The sequence below is a fragment of the Labeo rohita genome, unplaced genomic scaffold (assembly GCF_022985175.1).
Source record: "Labeo rohita strain BAU-BD-2019 unplaced genomic scaffold, IGBB_LRoh.1.0 scaffold_2060, whole genome shotgun sequence".
NCBI classification, from domain to species: domain Eukaryota; kingdom Metazoa; phylum Chordata; class Actinopteri; order Cypriniformes; family Cyprinidae; genus Labeo; species Labeo rohita.
The window spans coordinates 1-11007 of record NW_026128287.1 but is presented as its reverse complement, the minus strand read 5'-3'; the positions used below and the strand labels follow the sequence as shown (position 1 = coordinate 11007).

Genomic DNA, 11007 nt, shown 5'->3' with positions numbered 1-11007 from the left:
CGCTGGTCATTGGTCCGCGTGGAGTTGATGGCGTTGGGGAAACGATCGCCCCTGCTGGTACGCCAGTGGTAATTTCACCGTCATACTTGCGTGCGGTGATTAACCATTTGGATGGACGATAACAGCCTTCTGAGCCTACCAGTAGGCGCAGCAGGCCCCTTCTGGCCCATATCAATGAGCTGATAATCACTGATAACGCCCATTCAATCGAGTGATAACATCCGAAGCGGGTGACCAGATCTTGTCCAGAGCAGAGCATGACTGTCTACAGCCAATGTACGATGTAATAATCATTATGAATAAATGTATAAATAAATGTACAAAATAATATCAATAAATATTGTAATAAGAGTCTTCTTCCTAGAATATATATATATATATATATATATATATATATATATATATATATATATATTTTTTATTTTTTTTTATGTCGCATTTTACATGTAAATCATTTTTATCTGTCATAAGCATGCTGACAAGTTTACAATAAGAGTTGTCAATTACAGGGTAAATGAGGTGTTTTGGGTCTTTTACCCTACGCAATAGCTTTTATGAAACTTCATGCAACAAATTATAATACATCATAAATCATGCATCAGCTGGCTTTTGTAAACAAACATTTCATTCCTTTCAGCATTTTCCCAAAAATTTCCTGCAAAAGTTTTAAAAAAACTGAAATTTTCTGCTAGTTTTATAGACATTTGTCAGAGAGCTGGAAATTAAGAAGGCAAACCATAATAAATGTACTAAAGAGATTTTTGACATGCATGTTAATTGTTTTTAATCTGTTTCATTTGTGGTTAACACACAGCATTGTTTAAACAAGATTCCCACTCTTTGATCACATTATATACACTAGTTACACGGATCCAGTGGAACTTGAAACTTTAACACTTTAAAGTCACTATAAACACATGTTCACTTGGGACTGTTTTTCTAATGAGTTTCACATTTCCTATACTGTTGTATTTTAGTAATTTCCTCAAAACTGTCAAACTGAACAAATATTTTAGTAAGAAACAAGTGGGGAAATTGTGTAACGTCGCTATTATGAACAAAACTATGCTAGGCTTGAGAATACACATTTTGTGCATACAATTTCTAACTGCTGAAACCATTGAAATTCAAAAGACAGAAACCAAAAACTTAATCTACAAAGTTAATAAAGATATTATTAGAGTTATTAATGATCTACAGTTGAAGAAAACATCATATTAGTGTTTGTATAACAACTGAAAGATCTGGATTGTACTCACTGTTTTTGGTCACACTGCTGCCTGTTACAGTCTTGAAATTAAAAATTAATAGTTAAAAATGGATGAGCTTTGAACACATAAAGAAAACACTACATGTGTGGTCAGAGCAAACCTGCCTTAACTTCCTCTAGATTGTGGTTCAAATTACCACAGTATCGTGAAAGCTCTATGGTATGGTCGTGTGAAACAAACAAAACTGAATCATGCTGATGTGTTTGAACATCCTAAAGATCATGCAGCTTCTTCTCTGTGAGTTTGTTGTACTATTTTCAGTGTCGTTGGAAATTAATCAATTTATTGTTTCATGACAAGTTTATTCCAAAATGTTTTGCATGTGTGTACGTGTGTGTGTGTGTGTTTATTTTACAGATCTGCTCATATGGTGTCAAACTGCAGAGACTTTAACAGATCAGCTAACAGATTTAGGTCAAAATGTGACTATAAACTGTGATCTTGATGTAAATGAGGTTATTTGGTCTTTGCTGAAACTAGATTCTCCAGTTCTGATATTACGCACTTTCACAACTACAGCTCCTTTTTACTTAAATAACACATTTAGAGACAAATATAAAGTGCAAAGTAAAAACAATTTGTTTATAATTAATGTCACTACTGATGATTTAGGAGTTTATTACTGTATGAAAATAGACCCTCCTCAAAAATACAGCAGTGGCACGAGACTGTACATCATTGGTGAGTGACCATTCAGTGATCATGTTATACAATGTAAGCTTTTAAGACATTAACAAATAACACAGCTATGAATGTATTATATATCAGAACCAACTGCAGAGATCCAGTCTCATACAGTGGAGTGCACTGAGCAGAATCAGACACGTTGGCATATTACTATCCTCATCTCTGCACTGCTGAATGTTCTTCTGATCACTGTAATCACAGGTGAGTTATTTGACATTATGTGTGTTTTAACTGTAATAAGCAGAGTTATAATGTCTAATCTAAATTCATTTTGTCACTTTAAGGACTACTGAGGTCTTTCATTTATGGAACCAGAGACAAACATTTTAAAGAGCTTCAAGTTATGGATTTTGAACAATCTCAAGACTCAACCCAAGCGCAGGTAAAACAACTAAGACCATGATTCATGTAACAGGATAACTTTAAAAAGTGTGTACTAAATTAGCCCCCTTTAGGGGTAGATATGACAAATGATCCACAATGAAAAGCTGTTGAACTATTAAAGTTACTTTTTTTTCTGACAGTACAGAAAACTCGAGCATATCTGCGTTTTCAAAACAAATTGCGAATTTTTGAACGCACTGACCAGGAAGCATAAAAGCACGTGCGCCAGAACGAGCGTCAGCTTCTGTCTTTCAGCAGCGCTCTGTGTTTGTCTGTGCTGTCTCGTTTTCGGTTGCTAGTTTGCACCAATTTTATTTTGAGGCAGTATGTCTAAGCATTCTCATAAGACCAAGAACATTAGCAAGCCAGGTTTTAGAGCGTGTGTTCCTCCCTGCTCTCGTTACATCTCGAGCGGGGATACACACGCTCTATGCGTGGCTTGCTTGGGAGCGGAGCATGCGGCATCGGCCCTCGAGGGGGGCGATTGCCCGCACTGTGACGTTTTACCCATGCGTCTGCTCCGCTCCCGGAAGGCTCTCTTCTCCCCGGAGGGAGCCTTCATTAGCGTTCCTCGCGGGTCCGGTCCCGCTTCCGCCGAGGCGGAGCGGCGGCTGCACTCGTGGGGTTCGCAACTGGATCTGGTGGAGGGTATGGAGACGGGTGACCCCCTATCTCCTGCCTCACCCACCAGATCCGCTGCCCGGCCCTCGGGATCGGAAGCCCGCGCTGCGGTTTCTTCCCCCCGGGGGTCGGCCTCCACGCTCCCCATATCTTCCTCCGAGGAGGTTGACGTGGTGAGTGTGGATGAGGCTGCAGCACCTCAGTTTCCCCAGTATGAGGAGCTGTTGGAGGTGGTGACTCGGGCTGTGGCCAAGCTTAGCATTGATTGGCCCGCCGAGCCATTAGTCGAGCCGCAGAAAAGCAAGTTGGACGAGAGATTTCTGCGGTCTCGACCACCTCCAGCACGCCGGAGCCTTCCGTTCTTTCCTGATCTCCACACTGAGGTGTCGAGATCATGGAATACACCCTTCTCGTCCCGCTTGTTCATCCCTGCCTCGTATAACTACGGGTATGTGGCGGGGTTGGATGAGCGAGGGTACAGAGCGATGCCTCGGGTGGAACAGACGCTCGCGAGCTATCTGTCCCCGAGTCCGCATCGTCTCTGAAGGCTCCGGTCTTGCCCTCCAAGCCGCTGCGAGTCACCTCAGCGCTGGTGGGCAAGGGGTACACGGCTGCGGGTCAGGCTGGTGCGTGTCTGCACACCATGTCGGTGTTACAGGCGTACCAGGCTGACCTGCTTAAAGAGCTGGACGAAGGTGAGGAGATAAAGGACAGTGATATCTCCGAGCTGAGGAGGACCGCTGATTTGTCTCTTCGCGCCACTAAGGAGACCGCCCGTGCCATTGGGCGGTCTATGGCAGCCCTTGTGGTCGCGGAGAGACATCTTTGGTTGACCCTGTCCGACATGAAAGAAAAGGACAGGGTCTTCCTCTTAGACGCCCCGCTTTCGCCTGCTGGTCTGTTCGGCGACGCCGTCAATGCCGTCGTCGACAGATACCAGGAGGCGCGTAAGCAAGCGGCGGCGTTTCAGCGGTTCCTCCTCGCCGCCGTCCAGCTCACGGGGCTGCTGCGACGGAGCAGCCCGGCCGTCTACCAGCTCCTCGTACAGGGAAGCACAAAAACAGAGCGTGGCCACTCGCACTCCTCCCCATCGAGAGCGAGTGGTCAAACGCTCTAGGTCGAGGACCTCCCAGGCTAAGCCCGATCTGAGGGTCGTGCTTCAGTCGAAGAGGTCCTCGACCAAGCGGTCCTGACGGGTCGGGACCGCCGGGGCAGCCCCATCCGGGGGAAACGGGTTGCACCGCATTATTCGGTGTCCGGGTCCCCCTGTGCCCTCGGGAGATCGTTCTGCCAACCCTGCCGGTGCTTCAGGGCGCAGCGGTCTCCAGCGAGCATCCACCCCAGTTTTTTTTCCGCCCGGCAACGTAGCGGGGCTGGGGAGCTCGCCACCCCCGCGGGGGTCTCTGGGACCGCTGGTTCAGGTGCTTCCTGCCGGGCTACCGTTTCAGGACACCGTTCCAGCGGCCCACGTAACACCAGAGACCAGCCTCGAGAGGCTGGTTCCCTTAGTAGATCATTTGGCAGCGTGGAAACTACTGCCCAATGTGTCTGCTTGGGTCCTGCATACTGTAGAGCGAGGTTATCGCATTCAGTTCGGCGCACCACCTCCGCCGTTCAACGGGGTTTTTCCCACGCTGGTGGGCCCCGAGCAGGGTCTGGTAATGGAACAGGAAGTAGCTACTCTCCTGAGGAAGGAGGCCATCGAGGTGGTCCCTCCTCACGTAAGAGAGTCCGGGTTCTACAGCCGGTACTTCATTGTTCCGAAGAAGGATGGGGGCCTGCGTCCCATTTTAGATCTGCGCGTTCTGAACCGCTCAGTCAAGCGACTGAAGTTCAGGATGCTCACCATCAAGCAAGTCGTGTCTCAGATCAGGTCCGAGGACTGGTTTGTCACGATAGATCTAAAAGACGCATATTTTCACGTCTCCATCCTTCCTCATCACAGGAAGTTCCTGAGGTTTGCTTTCAGGGGCGAAGCTTACCAATATCGGGTTCTTCCGTTCGGCCTAGCACTCTCCCCCCGCACTTTTACGAAGTGTGTGGATGCAGCTCTGGCTCCTCTGCGACTCCAGGGCATCCGCATACTCAATTACATCGACGACTGGCTGATCCTTGCCCAGTCGGAGATGGAGGCGGTTCGGCATCGAGATGTCGTTCTCGCTCACATGAAGGCGCTGGGGTTGAGACTGAACGCCAAGAAAAGTGTGCTTTCTCCATTACAGAGGACCACTTATCTGGGCGTGGTGTGGGATTCGACCACGATGCAGGCACGTCTGTCTCCTGCTCGGATCGAGTCGATCCTCACTGCAGTCAAGAGAGTGAAGGAAGGCCGGTCACTCACTGTGAAGCAGTTCCAGCAACTGCTGGGTCTGATGGCAGCAGCGTCCAACGTGATACCTTTTGGCCTGTTGTACATGAGGCCCCTACAGTGGTGGCTCAAGACCAAGGGGTTCTCCCCGAGGGGAAACTCACTTCGCATGATCAGGGTCACGCGGCGCTGCCTACGTGCCCTGGACATGTGGAGGAAGCCTTGGTTCTTGTCTCAGGGCCCGGTGTTGGGGGCTCCTTGTCGCCGCGCAACGCTAGCGACGGATGCGTCCCTCACCGGTTGGGGAGCGGTCATGAGTGGCCACCCTGCCCGCGGTCTGTGGAGTGGTCACCAACTCACGTGGCACATAAATTGCCTGGAGATGCTGGCCGTGTTTCGGGCTCTGAAACACTTCCTCCCGGACCTAAGAGACCGCCATGTGTTGGTCCGCACCGACAACACCTCGGTGGTCTCTTACATCAACCACCAGGGAGGTCTGCGTTCGCGCCCCTTGTACAAGCTGGCGCACCAGATCCTTGTGTGGTCCCAGGACAAACTCCTCTCGCTGAGAGCAGTTTATGTTCCTGGGCATCTCAACGTGGGAGCAGACATCCTGTCGAGACAGGGGCCGAGGCCCGGGGAATGGATGCTTCACCCCGAGGTGGTGAAGCAGATCTGAGAGTGTTTGGTCCAGCCCAGGTGGACCTTTTTGCCGAGGGGAACACGCAATGTCCCCTCTGGTACTCTCTAGTTCATCCAGCTCCCCTGGGGCTGGATGCCATGGTGCAGACGTGGCCGAGGCTACGTCTGTACGCTTTTCCCCCGATCGCTCTGCTCCCGGGAGTTCTAGAGAGAGTGCGCCGGGACGGGGTGTCCCTTCTTCTAGTAGCCCCGTTCTGGCCGGGCCGAGTATGGTTCTCGGACCTGATTTCTCTTCTCGACGGCTCTCCCTGGGAGATTCCCGTCAGGAGAGATCTCCTCTCACAGGCAGGGGGCTCCATTCTTCACCCCCGGCCGGAGCTGTGGAAGCTTTGGGTGTGGCCTCTGAGGGGGCACACCTCTTAGCTTCCGGTCTCTCAACTGAGGTTGTTGAGACCATCCTCCAGTCTAGAGCTCCCTCCACGAGGAAACTGTACGCCTTGAAGTGGAAACTTTTCACTTCTTGGTGCGGACACCGCCAGCAAGACCCAGTTAACTGCCCAGTTGGTTCAGTGCTGGAGTTCCTGCAAAGCCGGTTGTCTGCAGGGTTATCCCACTCCACCTTGAAGGTCTACGTGGCGGCCATTGCGGCCTACCACGCCCCTCTCGGTGGGCTTTCCGTGGGTAGGGACCCCCTTGTTACACGTTTCCTCCGCGGTGCACTGAGGCTGAGGCCTCCGGTACGACCTCGTGTCCCTACCTGGGACCTGTCGGTGGTGTTAGAGGCTCTCTGTAGGGCTCCCTTCGAGCCTATCGAGGAAATTTCTGACAGATTTCTTACTCTTAAAACTGTCCTTCTTTTAGCACTTTCCTCCCTTAAGAGAGTTGGGGATCTTCAGGCCCTCTCTGTGGCCCCTTCCTTCCTGGACTTCGCGCCAGGCCTGTTGAAAGCTTTTCTTTACCCTAAACCGGGGTATGTCCCTAAGGTCCCCTCCTCTACACCACGGCCTGTCGTACTTCAGGCCTTCTGTCCTCCTCCCTTTCTGGATGCTGACCATCAGAAGCGTAATTGTATGTGTCCGGTGCGAGCACTGGATGCATACGTCCACAGAGCTGCCAGGTGGAGAAAGTCAGACCAGCTGTTTGTCTGTTATGGCCCCCCAAAAAGGGGCCTCCCTGCTTCTAAGCAAACTTTAAGTCGCTGGGTAGTGGACGCTATTTGTTCTGCTTATGAGTCCTCTGACCTTCCTCCTCCTCTGGAGGTCAGAGCCCACTCTACCCGGAGTATGGCTGCCTCCAAAGCTTTTCTTGCTGGGGTCCCCATGCAAGATATCTGCAACGCTGCGGGATGGTCCTCACCTTTGACCTTTGTCAGGTTTTATGAACTTGACCTGCGGGTCTCGCCTGGTGCCTCTGTCCTTTGCCCTAGCACTTCCTAGGCAGGGACTAGGGGTCTGGCGGCGTGGGCATCTCGTTCCCAAAGCGTTTCGACGCGGCTCGAGTTCCTGAAGGGGAACGTCTAAGGTTACGTATGTAACCCCGGTTTCCCGAAGGGAACGAGACGCCGCGTCTCGTAGCCATCCTCCTGCGTCCCTGCGAGCGCTGCTTCTTTCCTGGAAGCTGAAGCTGACGCTTCCTGTTCTGGCGCACGTGCTTTTATGCTTCCTGGTCAGTGACGTCACCCGCCTGTGACGTTTCGTTTCTTCCATTGGTCTGATTGCACATGTTTGATTCAGACTGTGTTGCTGGCTGTGTCACGCTGACTCTCTGTAGTTTTGTTCATAATAAAATAATGTAAACACTATGGAAGCCCGTTTCCAAAAAAAAAAAAAAAAAAAAAAAAAAGCGACTTTTTAACTCACAATTCTGACTTTTTTCCCTTCAGAATTGGAGATATATTATTTATTACAGTTTTGATTATCTGTAAAGAGTCGTTACCCCTGTTAGAAGGAAAAATCAAGTGATTGCGCCGGCGCCGCACGCGCACACACAATCAGCCAAACATATGGGAAAAAAAAAAAAAAAATCACACTGCTTAATCGTTATCAACGTACTGCCGTGATATTATGCCAAACATTTTTTATGTGGATATTGTAATGCGAGAAGTACAAAACCAGGTTTACATAATAAATAATATTTTAGCATTCAAATACATCTTGAATACGGAGACATTTGGATTTGTGTCGTATGAGACCCAACGTTAGTTTCAGTTTTGCTTTAGCCTAAGGTTTCGTTTTGGCTCGTTGCCTAGCTTCTTATATTTTTCATTCTTGTTCTTTTCTAAATACTGTTAAATTGAAAGGATTTTTTGTGGAGTGAGGGGAACTAAAATAGCCTAGCCTATTGTAAATATTTCGCGTCGACACCAGGTCTTTCTGAATGTAATAATAAAATGCGACTAAACGTTATAGGCCTACGCGATTTATCTTTTTTCTCTCAAAAATGCGATTTCATTTTATTTTAACCATCCAGAAAACGTTTTAAAATATTTTGATTACTGAATTCCTGAAAAAAAAAGACCTTTTAAACCGTTTAACTGATTGTATTAATCGGTCAAAATTCTTTCTCTCGGTTAACGGTTAACCGGTTAAAATGAGCATCCAGATTATGGTTATTAGTTTTATATAGAAACATTAAACAAAATAAGGAATATTACTTTTGTAATAACACTATTTCACTATAATATAAAAAACTGAGCATTTAAGAATAAATATAATAAATATAGCTGCAAGCAGCAATTGCGAGGCCAAGCACAAAAGAGGCAGAATGAGGAGTTAAGCACGGCAAGGAGCAGCAGACTGACTACAACAGTGAGTAACTTAAGCCATTTTAGGATAATATCAGTTGAAATGGCTGAAAAATCATAAATACAACCAATCGTAATAAAATTTAATGGCTTATCACTTTTGACCAACAGGTGGTGCTGTTTTCAAATTGATGTGACGTGTTCTGTGTGAAATGACAATGACCCAAACAAAGTTTGCCGTCATTATGTCAAAGCTTTGCAGAGATACAGCCTCAGATGTAGTTTGACATCTTTCCAGCAAATTTGTTGATGCGCTAAATGAAAACGGTTTCGTATATCGACACGAAATTCATAACTTTTTGCCAGCATAGTCTGAAGATGATCTGAGTCAAATTTGGTGAAGATCGGACTAACAGTCTGGGAGGAGTTCGAAAAAAAGTAGGTTTTGTACATTAATCAAAATGGCGGACAGGAAGTTTGGTCAATTTCGGCATAATGGGTATCAATGTTCTCGACTTGACCCAAGGAATCTATTGGCATCAGTTTCATTCCAATAGGCTAATGTAAACAGAAGTTATTAGCATTTTTGTAAATTTCATTATTAATGTTTAGTGAATGGCGTATTACTTCCGACCCATAGGTGGCACTGTTACCAAATTGATGTGGCTTGGTCAGAGTGTGGTGACAATAGCACATATAAAATTTGGTGTCAATATGTCAAAGCTTTGCAGAGATACAGACTCGGATGCAATTTGGCATCTTTCCAGTAAATTCGTTGATGCGCTAAACGAAAACGGTTTCGTGTATCGACACAAAATCCATAACTTTTTGCCAGCATGGTCTGAAGATGATCTGAGCCAAATTTCGTGAAAATTGGACTAATGGTCTAGGAGGAGTTCGAAAAAATAGGTTGTCAACATGAATCAAAATGGCGGACAGGAAGTTCAGCCAAAATTGGCAAAATTGGTATCGGTGTTCTCAGCATGACCGAAGGAATCTATCAAAATCAGTTTCATTTCAATAGGCTAATGTACGCAAAAGTTATTAGCATTTTTTGAAATTTCGTTATAACTTTTGACCACAAGGTGGCGCTGGCCCCAAATTTTTTATGTACATTCCGGGCATGGTGCCGAACATTTTTGTAATTAATGTCGAAACGATACGCTAATCCGTTCTCAAGATACAGCATTTTAAAGCTAAATTCAAAATGGCCGACACCCAAAATGGCTGACATGGGAAAATTGGATATGGTTCGACTCGGTATGACACACCGAATCTAAAGAGACCAGTTTTGTGATTTTTGGACAAATCATTCAGACGTTATAAAGAAAAATAGCCATTTTCGTATCTCCTGACCACTAGGGGCACTGCACCGAAACACTGCAGGTAGCCTCAGGTCATGCTTGTTATAACACACACCAAGTTTGGTGTCAATATGACAAACTATTACGGAGATATAGCCTCACATTGATTTTTGCTAGCTTTTCGTAGAATTCTTTCGCGTGTTATTCGTGAACGGCTGGACGAATCGACTTGAATTCCATAACTTTTGCCAGCGTCGTCTGAAGATGATCTGGATCAATTTTGTGACAATCGGTGAAACGGCCTAGGACGAGTTCGAAAAGTAGGTTTTACAAACAATTGAAAATAGCGAAAAAACTAAACCTTACGATTTTTGAATTTTGGACTTCATTCGACTCGGCATAAGCCAAGGAATCAGAGGAAAAAAGAATTTTTGTTGTGTGACTTACGGTTCAAAAGTTATTAGCATAAATCTTTTGAAAGTTTGGACAAGTGGTGGCGCTAGAGAGTTTGAGTTAGAGACTCCAAACTTGCTATGGTTAATGTTGGGACTGTCCTCTATCAGTGTGCCAAATTATACAACTTTCCCGCAAGCGGTTCTATGGGCTGCCATAGACTTGCGGCGGAAGAGGAAGAAGAAGAAGAAGAAGCGGAATAATAATAACGCCAACGGATACAATAGGTGCCACCGCACCTCTGGTGCTTGGCCCCTAATAAACATAGCTGCAAGAAAAAAAAAAAAAAAAGTGCACTTCTCTACACTGGGGAAAACTTAAGGATTTGCAAATGTTTACCTCAAAGTTCTTAATTATCTTTGCTATTTTTACCCAAATCAGGGTTTTGTGAGCAATAATGAGTACTCAGTTAATGTAATTTCTTTTCATTCATACTGGTCATCAGAGGGCGGCCTCCACTAATGAGACTCACTGATGACGTTACAGGAAATCCTTCTATGGACAAATGGCTTTCAGCTTTTGCTGTAGATAGACGTTTTACTGATGAAATATGAATAAAATAAACAATTATTGTGACAATATAGGACTTTTATC

General features: G+C 46.3%; 1 protein-coding gene and 1 long non-coding RNA gene across 2 annotated transcripts; both read left to right on the top strand.

Annotated features, from left to right (window-relative positions):
* Window positions 1–1425: 1425 nt before the first annotated feature.
* On the top strand, window positions 1426–2074 carry LOC127159295 (uncharacterized). The gene is made up of 3 exons (XR_007826410.1): window positions 1426–1508; window positions 1629–1952; window positions 2040–2074. It is a non-coding gene; the product is annotated as an uncharacterized LOC127159295 (long non-coding RNA).
* Window positions 2075–5653: 3579 nt separating this feature from the next.
* On the top strand, window positions 5654–7349 carry LOC127159294 (uncharacterized). The gene is made up of 2 exons (XM_051102177.1): window positions 5654–5765; window positions 6259–7349. The coding sequence occupies exons 1-2, from the start codon at window positions 5654–5656 to the stop codon at window positions 7347–7349; spliced, it is 1203 nt and encodes a 400-aa protein (XP_050958134.1).
* Window positions 7350–11007: the final 3658 nt, after the last annotated feature.